Source organism: Pan troglodytes, chromosome 5 (genome assembly GCF_028858775.2).
Source record: "Pan troglodytes isolate AG18354 chromosome 5, NHGRI_mPanTro3-v2.0_pri, whole genome shotgun sequence".
Lineage (NCBI taxonomy): Eukaryota > Metazoa > Chordata > Mammalia > Primates > Hominidae > Pan > Pan troglodytes.
The window spans coordinates 170,536,396-170,555,329 of NC_072403.2; the positions used below are offsets into that span (position 1 = coordinate 170,536,396).

Sequence of the window (18,934 nt, forward strand, 5' to 3'; positions counted from 1 at the left end):
CAAGAGAGCTTCTCCAAGAGGGATCTGAACAGGAATCATAGGAAACCTGAGACAGACCCAAATTTGTGTGGCCAGGGGAGAGTTATGTCTTAATAGGAGACCCCAAGGAAGGGCCAGCTTAGCTTTTGATAAACTAGCTGGCTTGATTCTGTAGTTCTTTTGATGAGAAGTCAGCCAGTGTCACATTTCCTAATCATGGACTAGCTGCCACACGATACTTACACCACGCCTCAGATTTCTGGATCAGTGGCAGTTTTCTCTAAGGGAAAAGCCACAGGGTAGCACAGTGGGCCTAGGGGAGCCAACTGCAGAGTGCTCAGTGGGCACTTTAAACAGGGTGGTGCAGACAGTGGCTCTGAGCACCTGTCTGTAGATCGCTGTTCAAACGCACGCACGCTCCGTTAAACTCTCACTGTGTACAAATAGGATATATTTATAGGGTTTAATTCAGCATGGCTCTACCTTACATACTGTTTGAAATGCTAAAAAGCAGATAAAGGCCAGGCAGGGTGGCTCACACCTGTAATCCCAGCCCTTTGGGAGGCGAGGTGGGTGGATCACCTGAGGTCAGGAGTTTGGGACCAGCCTGGCCAACATGGCAAAACCCCATCTCTACTAAAAATACATAGCTGGGTGTGGTGGCGCTCGCCTGCAGTCCCAGCTACTGGGGAGGCTGAGGCAGGAGAATCACTTGAACGCAGGAGAATCACTTGAACCCAGGAGGTGGAGGTTGCAGTGAGCTGAACTCCTGCCACTGCACGCCTGGGCGACAGAGCAAGACTCTGTCTTAAAAAAAAAAAAAAAAAAAAATTAGGAAGTGATCCTTCATGTGGTACTCAGATTCACTAGAAGATTCTTTTCATTGTTTTTTCTACCACATTTTACATGGTTCTATTTACAGAAACCTAATGTGCATACATTTCTTATACACATCTGTTGCATGACACTTTCCACACTATCCATCCCATAATCATGAATAGACCTATTCAGAGGCCTAGGCACTGCAAGTCCTCAATGGAGGTTTTTCCTGTACCATTGCCCTCTTCTTGCATAAAAGGGTGGGTATTTTATGAATATCACCAGTAAAAAGCTTCTTCAGACATTTAATTATCTGTGATGGTGCCATTGAGGCACTGGTGCCAAGTTTAGAAGGTTCAAAAGTGAGTTAGTCGAAAAGTTCTGACAGTACCCTTAGCTAACAGACAGCAGCAGGCTGCCCTCAAGAACCCATCTCACTTGTGCGAGCAGGCCAGCTTTCCCCAAGCAGACACGTCTCTGTCTCTGGCAATTTGCATTTTGTTTACGGAAGGAGACTGGATGAGTCCAGACGTATTGCTTATCCTGATCTGGTTTAATGGCAGTGTTTTTGTAAGCAGTTCCTTTTTCTAATTTTCTTCCAGTGACAGGAGCATCTGGTGTCCCTGAGAACAGCCCACCTTGTACCGTGAACATCCCTATTGCACCGATCCACAGCTCGGCTCAGGCTATGTCCCCCACGCAGAGCATAGGGCTGGTGCAGTCCCTACTGGCCAATCAGAATGTGCAGCTAGATGTCCTGACCAACCAGACGACAGCTGTAGGGGCAGCAGAACATGCAGGTGACAGTGCCACCCAGTACCCAGTCTCCAACCGGTACTCCAATCCTGGACAGGTGATTTTCGGAAGCGTGGAAATGGGCCGCATCATTCAGAACCCCCCTCCACTGTCCCTGCCTCCCCCGCCGCAGGGGCCCATGCAGCTGTCCACGGTGGGCCATGGAGACCGAGACCACGAACACCTGCAGAAGTCAGCCAAGGCCCTGCGGCCAACACCGCAGCTGGCAGCTGAGGGGGACGCGGTGGTCTTTAGTGCCCCCCAGGAGGTCCAGGTGACGAAGATAAACCCTCCACCCCCGTACCCAGGAACCATCCCCGCTGCCCCCACCACAGCAGCACCCCCGCCCCCTCTGCCGCCCCCACAGCCCCCAGTGGATGTGTGCTTGAAGAAGGGCGACTTCTCCCTCTACCCCACGTCAGTGCACTACCAGACCCCCCTGGGCTATGAGAGGATCACCACCTTCGACAGCAGTGGCAACGTGGAGGAGGTGTGCCGGCCCCGCACCCGGATGCTGTGCTCCCAGAACACCTACACCCTCCCCGGCCCGGGTAGCTCTGCCACCTTGAGGCTCACGGCCACTGAGAAGAAGGTCCCTCAGCCCTGCAGCAGTGCCACCCTGAACCGCCTGACCGTCCCTCGCTACTCCATCCCCACCGGGGACCCACCCCCGTATCCCGAAATTGCCAGCCAGCTGGCCCAGGGGCGGGGGGCTGCCCAGAGGTCCGACAATAGCCTCATCCACGCTACCCTGCGGAGGAACAACCGTGAGGCTACGCTCAAGATGGCCCAGCTGGCCGACAGCCCGCGGGCCCCCCTGCAGCCCCTGGCCAAGTCCAAGGGCGGGCCCGGGGGGGTGGTGACACAGCTCCCAGCGCGGCCCCCACCTGCCCTGTACACCTGCAGTCAGTGCAGTGGCACAGGGCCCAGCTCACAGCCCGGAGCCTCCCTGGCCCATACCGCCAGCGCCTCCCCGTTGGCCTCCCAGTCCTCCTACAGCCTCCTGAGCCCACCCGACAGCGCCCGCGACCGCACCGACTACGTCAACTCCGCCTTCACAGAGGACGAGGCCCTGTCCCAGCACTGTCAGCTTGAGAAGCCCTTGAGGCACCCTCCCCTGCCTGAAGCTGCTGTTACCCTGAAACGGCCACCCCCTTACCAGTGGGACCCCATGCTGGGTGAGGACATTTGGGTTCCTCAAGAAAGGACAGCACAGACTTCAGGGCCCAACCCCTTAAAACTGTCCCCTCTGATGCTGAGTCAGGGCCAGCACCTGGACGTGTCCCGACTGCCCTTCATCTCCCCCAAGTCTCCTGCCAGCCCCACTGCCACTTTCCAAACAGGCTATGGGATGGGAGTGCCATATCCAGGAAGCTATAACAACCCCCCTTTGCCTGGAGTGCAGGCTCCCTGCTCTCCCAAAGATGCCCTGTCCCCAACGCAGTTTGCACAACAGGAGCCTGCTGTGGTCCTTCAGCCGGTGTACCCACCCAGCCTCTCCTATTGCACCCTGCCCCCCATGTACCCAGGAAGCAGCACGTGCTCTAGTTTACAGCTGCCACCTGTCGCCTTGCATCCATGGAGTTCCTACAGCGCCTGCCCGCCCATGCAGAACCCCCAGGGCACTCTCCCCCCAAAGCCACACTTGGTGGTGGAGAAGCCCCTTGTGTCCCCACCACCTGCCGACCTCCAAAGCCACATGGGCACAGAGGTGATGGTAGAGACTGCAGACAACTTCCAGGAAGTCCTCTCCCTGACCGAAAGCCCAGTCCCCCAGCGGACAGAAAAATTTGGAAAGAAGAACCGGAAGCGCCTGGACAGCCGAGCAGAAGAAGGCAGTGTTCAGGCCATCACTGAGGGCAAAGTGAAGAAGGAGGCTAGGACTTTGAGTGACTTTAATTCCCTTATCTCCAGCCCACACCTGGGGAGAGAGAAGAAGAAAGTGAAGAGTCAGAAAGACCAACTGAAGTCAAAGAAGTTGAATAAGACAAACGAGTTCCAGGACAGCTCGGAGAGCGAGCCTGAGCTGTTCATCAGCGGGGATGAGCTCATGAACCAGAGCCAGGGCAGCAGAAAAGGCTGGAAAAGCAAGCGCTCCCCACGGGCCGCCGGCGAGCTGGAGGAGGCCAAGTGCCGGCGGGCCAGTGAGAAGGAGGACGGGCGGCTGGGCAGCCAAGGCTTCGTGTACGTGATGGCCAACAAGCAGCCGCTGTGGAACGAGGCCACCCAGGTCTACCAGCTGGACTTCGGGGGGCGGGTGACCCAGGAGTCCGCCAAGAACTTCCAGATTGAGTTAGAGGGGCGGCAGGTAAGACCTCAGACCAGGTGGCGCTGCGAGCCCAGGAGGCGAGGGTTTCAGTGCTTCGGCCTTCAAGGAGCATTTTTCAAAAGGCCAAATGGGAAATGTGGAAAACAACGAACACCTCTTAGGTGGAGCTCATGGGGTTATGGTTTTTAGTGTGCCCACTGCTGTCTTGTATTTTTTTTTTTTTTCTTTTTGAGACAGTCTCGCTCTGTGGCCGAGGCTGGAGTGCAGTGGCGCAATCTCGGCTTCCTGCAAGCTACGCCTCCTGGGTTCACGCCATTCTCCCGCCTCAGCCTCCCGAGTAGCTGGGACTACACGTGCCCGCCACCATGCCCGGCTAATTTTTTTTTTTTTTTTGTATTTTTAGTAGAGACGGGGTTTCACCGTGTTAGCCAGGATGATCTCGATCTCCTGACCTCGTGATCTGCCCGCCTTGGCCTCTCAAAGTGCTGGGATTACAGGCGTGAGCTACCACGCCCAGCCCTAATTTTTTCTTTTAGAAATGGGAGTCTCACTGTGTTGTCTAGATTGGTCTCAAACTCCTGGGTTCCAAGCAATCCTCCTGCCTCAGCCTCTCAAGATGTTGGGATTACAGGCGTGAGCCAACGCACCTGGCCTGCAGTCATATTTGTAAAGAATACGTTTCTACTTCTGTTCATTGACTTTTCTGTTTTTGGCATCAGATGGTGGCTTCCTAAGGAACGTGAGGGTTAGTTTTGCTCACCCTATGCACACACACACACACATATGCACACAGCTTTTCCTTCCCCATTAAATCAGTGGTCACTGGTTACCTTGTTATGCTAGTCAATAGGACCCACAGCTGAGCCATGTATTACGGCTTAGTTACATTTCCTTTTTTGTATACTTTTCTTCCCCTAGACATATCAACTTCCTGTTTTCTGTCCGTTTGCTCATTTGCCTATTTCTCTGTATATGGAAGTCATTCCCCAGTTCTCGAACCGGATGTTATCTCATGGTGCAGCTGAACACATTGGGTCCTAGTTCTTCCCTGCTCCAGCCCAGAAGGGTTGCTCTGTCCTGCTGCCAACGTCCCCCTTCACCATCCTGTAAAGTCCCTTCCCCTCTCTACTTAAATTCACGTTTTCGTTAATTCACTCAATAAATGTTATTGAGAACCTGCCGTGTGCCTGGCAATCCTCTAAGCCCAGGGGTTGGCATACTGGCCTTTGGGCCACTCTGGCCAGCCGCCTCTTTTTGGAACAAAGTTTTATTGGAGCACAGCCACGCTCATTCACCTGAGTGTCGTCCCTGGCTGTGTTGGCCGGACAACAGCAGAGTTGAGGAGTTGTGGTAAAAACCGTGTGACCCACAAAGCTTAAAATATTTATTATCAGCCCCTCGCAGAAAGTGCGTCAGCCCCTGCTGTAGTGCTAGGATCAGGGCAGTGAGGAAGACAGAGCCCCGCCGCTGTGGAACACGCAGACTGGGGGCCAGAGGCGGATGAGTGCAGCCCGTGTGCTAGGGCATGGCCCCACTGTCTGATGGGATGTAGGCACAGGAACTGGTGAGGAAGTGGCCAGCAAGTCCCTCCCTGAGGCAGTGGCGTTGGACAGTGGCGGTGCTACTTCTCTTCTGGAGCCTCTGGCCTGTTTGTGTTTCTTTCTGCTTTTCTTTCTCCTTTCTACTTCCTAGGTGAAGAAACCACTTCATTTGGCCTGTAGCATTCACCCCATTCTTTTTTTTTCTTTTTTCTTTTAGATTCAGGGGTACATGTGCTTGTTACGTGAGCCTTACGTGCGTAATGGGGGGTGGGCTTCTAGTATGCCCATCACCCAAACATTGGATGTTGTACCCCACAGGTAACTTTTCATGGATGGAGCTGGAGGCCATTGTCCCCACATTCCAAACCTTGCTCACTGTCTCCATTGTGTTAACATGTTCCTCAGTCCCCTTATTTCCTGCAAACTTGGAGTTAGATATAGAAGCTTCACCAGATTCAGGGTCACTTTTTGTTAGCAAAAGTATCTCATAGACGGTGCTGGGAGCCATGCAGACCCGGCTGTCGCCTTGCTCGCCTTCTTCTTTTTTTTTTTTTTTTTTTTTTGAGATGAAGTCTCCTCTGTCGCCCAGGCTGGAGCGCAGTGGCGCAATCTCAGCTCACTGCAAGCTCCACCTCCCAGGTTTACACCATTCTCCTGCCTCAGCCTCCCGAGTAGCTGGGACTACAGGCGCCCGCCAGCACGCCCGGCTAATTTTTTGTATTTTTAATAGAGACGGGGTTTCACCGTGTTAGCCAGGGTGGTCTCTATCTCCTGACGTCGTGATCTGCCCACCTCGGCCTCCCAAAGTGCTGGGATTACAGGCATGAGCCACCGCGCCCGGCCTTTTCACCTTATTCTTTAATGTCTTTGCTTCCCCTGCCCTCCTCCAGGTGATGCAGTTCGGACGGATTGATGGCAATGCGTACATTCTAGACTTCCAGTATCCGTTCTCAGCCGTGCAGGCCTTTGCAGTTGCCCTGGCCAACGTGACTCAGCGCCTCAAATGAAGAGACTGGTGTAGGGAGGAGAGAGATGCAGAGAGCCTTTGGAAGAGGTCTTTGGAGATGCCAGAGGAGCCCTCTAGGGGCCCGAGGCCTGGGAGGACCAGAAGCCAACAGCGAAACTGGAAAAGCCTGGCAGGCCCAGGAGAGGGCGCTGACCTGTGGTCGTCATTTATTTGGTTGGGTTTTATTACCTTTTATTGTCTGTTCTTCTTTTCTTCTTTCATTTCAGTGGCATTTGGAAGCAAAGAGTGCTAGGCACCTGCTGTTCTTTCAGGATACAGCTTGGCTGTGGTAATGCTCTACTGGGCCCTTCAGAATGAAGACAGTCTGCCTTAGAGCCTGCTATTCTTTTAGACATAGGGAGGATGCATTATCCTGTATTCTCCTCCAACATCACCACTAGCGTAAAAGCAAAAAGCTTTTACAAAACACAGCCAAAAATTCTCAAGATGCAGGTTCTTGGGGAATGGGATGGGGACAGCATTTGATTTACACTAATTATGTTACTCCCCAAAAGGTGACTTAATTAATAAAGGGCATTTGGGCAGACACACTGTGTTGGACCAACAAAGTAGGCTCTTTACAGGGGTGTTCTCACCAGGTAGAAATGCGATTTGCTCATTGAGGATGTTGGGGAAGGGACGAAGGGTAAAGAAGAAACTGCACATATACACAGGTTCACATTACTCTGCAGACAGCAATGTGACTCAGCGTGTGACTTGTAGCAGCAGTACGAGGGCTACACTCCTCTGCTGAGGATGTCTACATTGAAAGCCTCCACTAGTTTCATCGTTTGTCAAAGTTCCGTAGGATCAGTGATGGTCATTCAGCATGACTGGTTCTGGGAGAAGGTGAGAGACAAAAATGGAAAGATCCTGGCCTGTGGTAGTGGTAGCAGTTTTCTCAAATAATGTGGTGACAGTCACTAGATCCTCACATGCTGAGAAACAGCCTCTACTCTCTCTGCCCCTTTTACTTTTTAATCTGGAACGCAGTACTGTAAACATGATCTTTCCCATGAGATACCGTGTTCTACGCCTTCCCATTCTAAAAGTGTGGACAAGGCTTGATTTGAAACCACTCCTTTTCTCCTCTTGGCTACATTAAAATTCAGTTGACTACAAATGCTTTCTATCAAATTAGAAATGTAACCAAAAAAATGTTAAGTGTTCACCAGGGTATTAAAATACAGGAGTATGGTCAAATCTTTGACAAAATTTTCATGATCTTCTCTAACAAAAAAAGTTGTTTATTAACTGTACAGACTGTTTACTAAGGAGCTAAACCACTGAGAAAACGTTATTAAAATTGTAATACCTAGGTAGTTGGTTGATCACAGTTTGTTAATTGTATAAAAAAAAATCACCTAGAATATCTCTTCCCACTTCCTCCTCCTCGTGAGAACCTGTGGGCAGTATTCAAGCCCTGATGACAAAACCCAGTGTTTTTTGTTGTTGTTTTTTGTTGTTGTTTTTGTTTTTCTCAGTTAGTCTTACCTGTGATGTTGTTTAGGATCAGGCCCCTCTCCTGGGCCTGCTGTGCAGGAGCACAGGAACTATCTGCTAGTGTTGGGTTCCAAATTTGCATTTTATTTGGAAACAGACAAGTAGAAGATGCTACAGAAAAGTATTTTCAAATTTAAACATTTTTTTAATCCCCTGTTTTAGTTAAAAAATTGGAAAAGAAACCGACCCATTTTTTTCCCAGATCAAGATGACATGACATCACTCCCGATTCTCTCCAAACCCCAGAGAAATACTGACGAAGTTTTCTGATGTGGCAAAGGATATTTCCCATCTAATACCAGTTTCTCATTTATATTTAAAGTATTGGACCTGATATTTTTAGGGAGTGCATTCTTCCAGAAAGAATTCAGCAATGTTATCAGAATTAATTCTTTTATATGAGTTTATGTAGCTTGATATGGTGTTTCAGTGCTTATTGGTTGTGCAATAATGGTTATAGCCTGTTAGATAATCTAAATGCAATTCCCCTGTTTTGTCGTTTAGGAGATAATTATTTATCTTGCTTTTCATAGTGTTCTTAGGAATTATTTTGTTGTTACGTTTTGGTGAGTTATACCCATTTTATTTATTTAGAAAAATAGTATCTTTGTAACGACTTACATGGTCACAGTATATTTTGCTGCAAGAAATAAAGAGGATATGATAGGTTTTTTTTTGTTTTTTGTTTTTTGAGACGGAGTCCCACTCTTGTCGCCCAACTAGAGTGTAGTGGCGCAATCTCGGCTCACCACAACCTCTGACTCCAGGGTTCAAGTGATTATTTTGCCTCAGCCTCCCAAGCAGCTGGGATTATAGACACCCGCCAACACGCCAGGCTAATGTTTTTGTATTTTTAATAGAGATGGGGTTTTACCATGTTGGCCAGGCTGGTCTTGAACTCCTGAGCTCAGGTGATCCGCCCGCCTCGGCCTCCCAAAGTGCTGGGATTACAGACGTGAGCCACCACTCCCGGCCCATAGAAGGTTTTTTGCTAGATAATCTGTAACTTTTCTAATTGGGAAAAAATTCCTATTAATCATTAAAAAAATTTTTTTTTGTATTTTGTGTTATTGATTATATACAAAGGAGACTTTTTTTTGAGATAACACTCAAATAGTATTCTCTTCTTTTGAAAATTTTATTTTTATCTGAAAATAACAGTTGATCTGAAATAAAAAGGGGAGACCTATTAGAATGAGAGTAGCCAAGGAAAGAGTTACTAGGTAATAAGCTTCAGTTTTTGTGTTCTAATTGTTTTTGAGATATAAAGACCCTGAAAAAGCCCATTTTAGAACCTGTTTAATAAGAGCAAATATAGGGGAAAATCTTTGAAACGAAAGCTACAAATACATGTGAGAAGAAAAAAATGGATTTTTTAGCAAATAATTAACTAAGCTTCTAAATTCCTAGCTCACTCCCCCAAAGGCACTTTCCCCCGATGGAGGCACAGGCTTCTGTCTCGGATGTTTGGCGCACGTGAGTTTGTACCGGAGTGACCCCGGCAGCCACTGCTCACCTCCCCTCTACCCAGGGGCCTGAAAAGAGGGGCTGCCCTCCTGCGCCAAGGCAGACATAAGCTGCGGGCTGTGCGGTCCTAGTAGGGTGACGTTTCAGTTAATAGTGGTGGTCTTATTTTCAACTATGCTTTCATTCAGTCAGGCTTTGTTGACTAAATACGACGAAAATTCATACTTTATGCAGGAGATTTCTAAAAATTTAATGTTTATTAATAGTTTATGAATATCAAGATACCTCATTGAATCCCTAAATTTAAAAGCAGTCCAGTAAAAGGTTAACTGTATAAAGAACCTATGACTTTTTGAGGGAAGTGTGATATAACAAATATAACCAATTCTAAATTTGTTCTAGCTCTAACCTCATCAAACCAAAGGCACAGATTTGTGTACAATATACCCATTGAATGTATATCCTGAGAAAAATTGGGGCCAAAGAAGCAGGAAAATCTCAAAGCTCTAATGGCAGCATAAATCAAAGAATTTCACAGGCTAATGTTTTTTATCCATAGCCATTGCTCCCTTGTCAAGTGTCCCACAAGGACATGGAAGAATGTGTTATGTTCATCTTGTAATCATAGCAAAAAGTCTGGAAACCCCAGGGTCAAGCCTGCTCTGCCACAGGGTTGGATGGTGACCTTGGGCAAGTCCCTGGGGCTGGCTAGGCCTCCACTTGTCCATCTGTGAAATGAAAGGATCAGCCTGGACAGCCCTCTAAACTCCCTTACAGCTCTCAGCCTAAGAGCGCAGCACTGAACAGCCTCATCATTCCACTTTTCATGGGAAATATATTTCACACCATTGCCTTTGTGTAGAGAAATATTTCTTTTCCTGTGTTAATGAGCTATGTACTGAATATAAACCAGTGCATTTAAAGTAATATCTTTTGTGCACCTCTAAATGTGTTTGGAATTGTGTTTGTTCTCATAGAATATACAAAAGTACTGATTCTAGGTAAGAAGGAGTCTCCACGGGTGTGCCCTGCTCAGCTGGATGTCCATGAGAACAGCCCTGAAATAAGTCACTACTTGTCCCCAAAACCACAGGAATATATACCTAGGTCACCTCAAATTCCTGAGTGTGCTCTGCCATGTTACACGGTCTTCAAATTGAAAAGGTTTCTTGAAAAGGAAAGTTTGGCCCAGCAACTGGAGAAGGAGTCCATGGTGTCGCTGTGTGCCTGTATCATTTGGCCAAGTCAATGGTTGTAAGCAAAGTTAGTGGAGACAAAAATGTGTCCAAAATGTCGTTTGAGTTCCTGGGATTTCTGTAATAGCACACAACTCAGAACTCTTCAGCATTTGTGTGATTCCTTACCTCTGGCTGATAAAACTCTAATGGGTTGTGGCTTACTTTGTTTCCATTTTCTTTGGCTTTGTGCAATTTTTGTGTAACTTTACTTGTACCTATATTTTCTGTTTACAGTTCTTTTTAAGGGGAGGGGTAGGGTTCTAAGATCTTGTTTATTGTAGATAAAAATTTTTTCGTGTTGTAGAAAAGCATGGGTTATGCGTTTGACTGAAAAAGGCACTGTATTATTTACCAAAGGGGTATTGTTTTTGCATTTGTTTATAAATGCATTATTTTGGTACTGTAAATTTGGACATAATTTCTGAGTTTATTACTACTGGCATTTTCTTTTTCCCTTTTTTTTTTTTTTTTTAACCGTAAGTGCGCGATGCAGGTGCATAGGCCCCAGACCAAACTAGACCACCAGCATGTTCATGTCCAGACCTCGGCAGTGGCGTGCACTGCTTGTGCACCTCAGTTCCTCCAGTGTTGGTTTGTTTGTTTTTTAATTCAGCATCCTGCTTGTTTTACTTTCCAAGCAAGATCTGTTGCGATTCCCAAATGCGTTTTAATGAGCTCATCCTTATTTGCCTCTCTTCTTACGTATTTTGTGTATTAGATTGTGCAGGAGATATTCTAGAAGGCATTAATGGTTTGCATTCAAAACGATGTGGTTTGTCCAAGTTATTTTCTGTCTTTATTACTGAGATGGATTAATCTCCTTATTTTTTTCTTGATGATTTGAAGTTGTAAGAGTTGTCCAGCTATTGCTTAATAAAATTTTGCAGATCAAAAAAGTTGTGTGCAGAATTCTTGAGCCTTGTGAGGAGAAATCACCTCGCTCCATTGGCATGACCTACCCACCCTCCAGTTGCTTCCTGGGTCTCTTGGTAACTGCTAGCAGCTACTGGAGACCCTGAGATCCCAGTCATCATGTTGCCCATTTGGGGAAGTCAGAGATTGTGCTGTCTTCTTGATGATCTGGTTTAGATTTGCTTTTTCATGGCTTTTTAAAAGAGGATTCGATTGGCCGGGCACGATGGCTCACGCCTGTAATCCCAGCACTTTGGGAGCCCGAGGCGGGCGGATCACGAGGTCAGGAGATCGAGACCATCCTGGCTAACACAGTGAAACCCCGTCTCTACTAAAAATACAAAAAATTAGCCGGGCGTGGTGGCGGGAGCCTGTAGTCCTAGCTACTCGGGAGGCTGAGGCAGGAGAATGGCATGAACCCGGGAGGCGGGGCTTGCAGTGAGCCGAGATCGCACCACTGCACTCCAGCCTGGGCGACAGAGCAAGACTCCATCTCAAAAAAAAAAAAAGAGGACTCGATTAAAAGTGCACCTGTATAGCATCTAAAGATCAGAGATGCCAAATATTAACACCTTTGTTAATTTGTAGGAAACTTAAACCTAGGTTTTAAGCAATTCAACTCTAGGTGCTCATATAACTATTAACTATTGTTGCTACTCATAAGTGCTTAGTGAGCCTCCTTCCTCTGCCCTAAAGTTCCCTATGACCATGGGAGGTGGGAAGGTGGGGCATGGGAGGTTTATCTGTGATAATAAATTTGTACATGTACAGAACTACCTTTTTGGTGTTTTTCAAAGAATAAGGAATCAATTTTGCTCGAACCTAGCTCCCAAAACTCACTGTAGAAGAGAAATAACTGTCTCATGGAGATTGCATTGCAGTTTTCCAAGGATGAAAGATACTTAACCACAGCTAAATCTCAACTCCATTATGAAGTGAATACCTTTTGCCACTCCTTTCAGAAGAAAATGGAAGCAGTGAGAGGTTGAAATGATTTCTGGATTCCATAGACAAAAACCAATCCTGAAACAGAATCCAAGATTTCTGGGTCACATTAATGAATAGACCTGGTTTATTCCCAGCTTCTCACTCTGGTGTGTCGTAAAGATTTGCCTGTAATGAGCTCTGAGCTACTTATACTTAGTCATCTCCCATGAAAACAAGTATTACAGATGGGCCACCCCTGCCCCTCATCAGGTGAGCTCATCCGCTTTATAGAATGAGATTTAAGTCCTTGTTATTGAATTCTGGAAAGAGTGAACGTTCGGCTGACCGGTTTTATTATTCACCCAGGCTTCACAAAGGAGCCAGTCTGTGTGGATTTGTTTCCCTACACTTCCTAGAAACAGCTGCTCTATGTGCTGAAGAATAAGAAGCCATCCATTGGAAGTGCTGGCTCATTTCTTGAACCCATTTCAGAGTTCCTGTCTGAGCGATCGCTTCAAGTAAAGAAGGCGCCCCATAGTAAGTCATAGGAATTTTTTTTTTTTTTTTTTTTTTTTTTTTTTTTTTGAGATGGAGTTTCACTCTTGTCGCCTAGGCTGGAGTACAATGGCATGATCTCAGCTCACTGCAACTTCTACCTCCCAGGTTGAAGCGATTCTCCTGCCTTAGCCTCCCGAGTAGCTGGGATTACAGGCACGCACCACCATGCCCAGCTAATTTTTGTATTTTTAGTAGAGATGGGGTTTTACTATGTTGGCCAGGCTGGTCTCGAACGCCTGACCTCAGGTGGTTCACCCGTCTTGGCCTCCCAAAGTGCTGGGATTACAGGCGTGAGCCACCGCACCCACCACCATGCCCGGCAGTCATAGGAATTTCTTAAGCTTCAACCACCACTCAGGACAGCATGCAGACACCTTGCAAAGCATCTTGCTCTTTGTCCTCTGACCTGCCCATGCGTTCTTCCAGGTCACTGTTATGAATCCCAGCATCCCATTTGCCACTTAGCTCTGGCTGGCTCCCAGGCTCTCCCCTGCACCCAGTGATGGTGCAGCATCCTCACTGCAGGCACAGCTACGGGATAGCTCTTGTCCCGGGAAAGAGCGGGGAGCTTGGATGATAAAGGCAACCAGTCACATTGCCTTCTCCCAGTTGTGACAGCCATTTCCCATTGTCTTCAACCCTGATGGTATGGACAACCTAGTGCTTCCTCTCTCCACTCTTCTCCAAAAGTAGAAAAGTGCCCAGCCCTGACACCATTCCCCTTCTGTCCTGGGAACCAAGGGTCTCTATGTCTCCTGTTGGTTCATCCTCCAGCTCATGTGAATGATCTGTGGTTCCTCCTTTCACATGAATCAACTCAGTGTCTCCTGTGTCACCTTGAACCACTGATCAGAATCTTGCACTTTCACCCAGTAACAGGGGCATTTCCTTTTATTTCAGTGTCTGGGGTCACTGAAACAGGGGCTTGACCAGTGTTATATTTTCTTTCTCTCGCCAGTAAAAAGGCAGGCAGTCCAGACACCACAGTATGTGCATGCCACACGCATGCACCCCCCCAACCCCTATGATGAGAAGACACACCCTCGAGTGATGAACTTCTTTCTGTGCTGGAGCCCATGGGGTCCTCTGAGTCCCACTTCCTGCCTTCCTCAGGTACCTGCTTCTGACTGCAGGAGGCTCTTCCGTCCCAGGATTGTGGTTTCTCACCAGTTTCTCAACAGTTTCCTTTGTTATAAAACTTGAGAGAAAACATTCCTCTAGTAGAAAGAGACTGCCTTCATCCACCCTTTGGAATAACCAGCTCCAGCCTAGGTCCCATTTCCTGCACTGGTGGAAGAAAAGTCTCTTCTTCGCTAAGTGGTTCCTTTGATGACCTTATAGATTCAGGCAGCTTGGGAAGGGAAGTTTCTCTAAAAGCCACAGAGCGTCCAGCTCACGGAACCCTCAGGATACCTGGCCCATCTTAGGCCACATGGAGTCAGCCTCGTGCCCCCAGCCCATCTGTTCCTGTGCACTGCACTCCAGCGGGTCTCACCCTTGCATCCAGGGTTCTCTCCCACAGGATGAGCTTGTCAACATTCTCTTTTTCTAACACACACACTTGTCAGCAGGTGCTGGTATAAGCCAAGCTGAGCTCGTGGGAGAATGGCAAGAGAATAGGCCCAACAGTCTTTGTGGGAGACAGAGCCCACGTTTCTCCACAAACAGCTTCCGGGAAGAGTGGACGGGTCAGACTAGACCAAACCAGCCTCTTGAGAACACCACACTGCCCAGACCCACTTAGTGCCTCCGTGTAACCCGCTGATTAGAGTCCACCTGCTAGGCAGCCAGAAGCGGCAAAAGCCCAGCCCCACTGTCCCATTCTTGACCTGGTCCTCCACGCTCACTGTGACAGCAGCACAGGCACCCCGACCGGACCACAGCGAGCTGGTGGCCATGTCCCTGGCTCTGCTAACTTGGCCTATCTCATTTCTTAACCTGTTTTTCATGATGTGGACCTCTTGAGAGTATACTTGAAAAAAGTGAATTATCTATGTGGATAAAGGACTGGTACACTATGTTGAAAACGTAACAAACCAACCAGATGGGAAAGCATCTGTGCTATGGGACTTTTTTGTTTGCTTGTTTTGTTTAATAGGCATATTTTATTTAAATAAATCTTCCAGTAGGAAATGGAGAATGCATTGCCTTTGCTTAGAAGAGGGCCGTGTAAGGAGTTACCTGTAAATGCGTATGTGCAGCTCACCAGTATTCCCGTACTGGGAACACCAGCACGTCCGCAACACAGTTCCCAAAAGAACTTTAAAGTCTCAAACCCCCCTGTCCCCCCTCGTCTCGTTTCTCTCCTGATTCCAGCCAGGCTTTATGAATCTTTCTCTCCACAGCCTCATCTCCGTCCTCATCCACTTCCCCTAGAACGTTCATCAGCCCCTCCCTGGGGTCTGTTTCAGTGTCGTAGGGGGTCTTTTCTGTTTCTTTGTACCCTTTTTCAACCTGAGTCAGGTGATCCCACCCCGTGTTTTCCGCTTTCCTTCTACAGAAGATAAGAACTGTATCCGCCTTGCCTTCCACAGGAGTGGGTGTCAATGGATTGTTCACACTCACGGATAACCCTGCCCAGTTAGATCCTACACCAAGACATCACACGACCTCTCTGGGGAGCGCATCTGCACGTTCTCAGCGGGAACTTGGCCTCCTCACCTGGCTGACCCCGTGCATAGTCACCGAGTGTCACTGTAGTGACACTCCCTGCAATGGGAGCAAACACCGCAGCTGGCTTTTCGCTGTCAAGGAGTTCTGCTTTCCTCTGTGATTTCTGCTGCATCCTGTTCATTTCTGTCTCCGTCTTGGATTTTTCAGCTGGAAGGGCATCACGTACCGTTTTCCTAGTTGCCTTTTCCAGCAACACCTTTTACCTCTTCTGGATCTTTCTATAGCTCTTCCAAGCTGAGGCCATGGCCGGCCTGGGTCAGGCCAAAGGCGCCAGCGGCAGCCGCTCAGGGGAGGGAACACGAAAGGAAACTCTCCAGGAAGCCAGCGCGCTCGACGTGAGCGCAGGCCCCGCGGCTGCGGGCTAAGTGCGAGGGTCCTCAGCCTGCGCGCGCACCTGTCCTGAGCGTGCACCCGCCCTGCGCGCACCCGCTGTAAGCGCGATCCCGGCCGCCGCCACGCACCACGAGCGCTCCGAGGGACTTTTGAATGGAGACGGAGTCTTGCTCTGTCGCCAGGCTGGAGTGCAATGGCCCGATCTCGGCTCATTGCAACCTCCGCCTCCCGGGTTCAAGTGATTCTCCTGCCTCAGCCTCCCGAGTAGCTGGGACTACAGGCATAAGCCACCACTCTCGGCTAATTTTTGTATTTTTAGTAGAGACGGGGTTTCACCATGTTGGTCAGGCTGATTTCGAACTCCTGACCTCATGGTACGCCCGCTTCGGCCTCCCAAAGTGCTGGGATTACAAGCGTGAGCCACCGCGCCCGGCCCGAGCCTGGTACTTTTTAAAAAATCCTCAGTACCTGTAGAGACACAGCTGAACATCATCTCATTAGCGAAGGTTTTCTCTCATCTAAATGGCAAGAACGGATGGCTTTCCTTTCTTTCCATTTGGATATCTGTAGTCTCCAAAAATACCATTTGGATCTCTGTCGTCTCCAAAAATAAGGCAAAGGTAAAGATGACATCCAGAGCCAACTCCATCTAACAGCAGGTTCGCAAACCACAGTATAGCTTGTTCTGACAGCAGGAAGACCCCACAAGCCCTTCTCAGGGAAGGTGACGGGGTTCAGGACACACACCCCAGAATGTGGCACCTTGGCATTTGAGAAAACAGCAGAAGCAGGAAGTTCACTCTCACCTTCCCCACATCCCCTGGCCCCTGCAGCAGGCCCAAGACCCTTGTTCCACAGGTGCCCTCCCTGCCCCCAGAGGAGAGGAATGTCTCCATCTCTGAAGACACAGGGGTACAGAGAAGAACCTGCACAAACGGGCACTGCGGAGTCCCCCAGCTTATTCCCAAGGGATCACACCCCTTTGTCCCACTGTCCCTCACACCTGTCGACTTCTTCATCAGACTTAGCAGCGTAAAAATACACAGGTGTCGGCCAGACACAGTGGCTCACGCCTGAAATCCCAGCACTTTGGGAGGCCGAGGTAGGCGGATCACTTGAGGTCAGGAGTTTGACACCAGCCTGGCCAACATGGTGAAACCCCATCTCTACTAAAAATACAAAAATTAGCTGTAATCCCAGCTACTCAGGAGGCTGAGGCAGGAGAATCACTGGAACCCGGGAGGCAGAGGTTGCAGTGAGCTGAGATCGTCCCACTGCACTCCAGCCTGGGCAACAGAGTGAGACTCCATCTCAAAACAGACAAACAAAAAAACAGGTGTCTGTGTCTTTGGGTCCTCATTTCTGAAGGTTCCCATGTCATGTAAAACTTGCATCACTTAACAATGAGAGATGTCCTGAGAAATGTGTCACTAGGCTGTTTTGTCACTGTGGGAACCTCACAGAGTGCACTTACACAGACCTAGAGGCATGACCTGCGGCACACTTGGTCTCTGTGGGGCCGCTGATTGCTTCCGGACTGCAAACCCGCACAGCATGTCACTGTGTTGAACACTGCAGGCAATTGAAACACAATGGGAGGTATTTTTGTATCTAAACATAGAAAAGGGACAACTAAAATCCAGTGTTATAGTCATACGGGATCACCATTGCATATTCAGTCTGTTGTTGACTGAAGCATCTTTATGAGGTGCATGGCTGTATTAAATAAAATTTGTATGGTTTTCTCTTGTTAATGGGGGCCCTGGTCATGACCCTAGTGATGGATGAGGAAAAGAAATGTTTCTTCCCCTGCAAAGGTTTGGTCCCAGTTAAAAGATGGGGAAATCTCAGATAGAAAATCGTAAGTGACTTTCCTCTAATCCAGGCAGTGTGTGTTGAAAAAGAGTCAGGAGCAAATCTCAGAGCTATGAGGCCGCAGCCCCTCTTTGGGAATTGCTCCTTGAAGCATCCTGAACCACAGAGAACAAGCGCCGGCTCCCCTGCCTCCCCTCCAGGGAAATGAGTCACAGACGAGCCCGGGTGAGGCTGCGCGGCTGCGCCTGCCCCGACCTTTGCTTTTAACTTCCTTTCTCCTTTGCAGTCACCTTCCCATGAGGGAGATGATACTCCGAAGATGGGTTCATTTTGTCCAGACTTTGTCCAGGTTCCCGAAGATGATCTGGAGGATCATTTTATTGTATGTTTATGGAAATAAACAAAACCAGTGCCAGTGAGCCTCGCAATAGAAGGTGGTGAGTATAAAATGTAAACGGCACCCTGATCAGCACTCCCCCTTCTTCGTGTTCACGCTGAAATTATCCAGCCTGCCAGGTCCTTGCTGCTGGGTAAACAGCATCTCCCCAATTCCCCGTGCAGTGCTCTCTGTTGTTTGGGCTCCGTCCCCTCTGGTGCCCTCTTCAGGAGAACAATACTTTCAGCTGAAGGTTATAAATTGGCAAACAAGTGGAGTGGTGTGTTGGTAAATAGCTAACAACCAGCTCTCCAGAAACATACAAACTTGGAATGAATAAATATACCTTACATGAGCATTATAAATTGTATTGCTATATAGGATGTGTAGTACACAATTACAATAACAAAATACACAATATTTTTCTTATAACTCCATATAGCCAGACTTAATAGCTAATGCTTTTGTTGATTTTTGCCAAATGTTTGTCTTGCAGCCAACCTAAGATTGTAATTGGTAAACAAATGTAGCCTCAACATGAATGTTGGTTATTTTCATTTACATTTTTGAGCAAGACAAAAGTGAAACAACGAAAATGTGTCTTCAGTGAAACACCATAAACATATGTTAGAACTTTACTCATACATTAATGACATAAGCCATTTCTTTGCTAAATGGGATAATAGTTTTTGAAGATCAGATCTCCTCGATTCTTTTGTGCTG

The 18,934-nt window shown here is 48.2% G+C and overlaps 1 protein-coding gene across 10 annotated transcripts in view; it reads left to right on the forward strand.

Annotated features, from left to right (window-relative positions):
* The window catches only part of TULP4 (TUB like protein 4), a 277,110-nt gene extending 265,597 nt beyond the window's left edge, over nucleotides 1-11,513 (forward strand). For 9 of the 10 annotated variants that reach the window (XM_016956541.4, XM_024357484.3, XM_054686965.2 and 6 more), the window contains 2 exons: nucleotides 1,401-3,901; nucleotides 6,294-11,513. In XM_016956541.4, coding sequence (XP_016812030.1) covers nucleotides 1,401-3,901; nucleotides 6,294-6,410 — 2,618 coding nt within the window. In that variant the 3' untranslated portion in view covers nucleotides 6,411-11,513. The remainder of the gene's footprint in view (nucleotides 1-1,400; nucleotides 3,902-6,293) is intronic. The other variant, XM_016956549.4, reaches the window with a different exon arrangement.
* The last annotated feature ends 7,421 nt before the right edge of the window (nucleotides 11,514-18,934 follow it).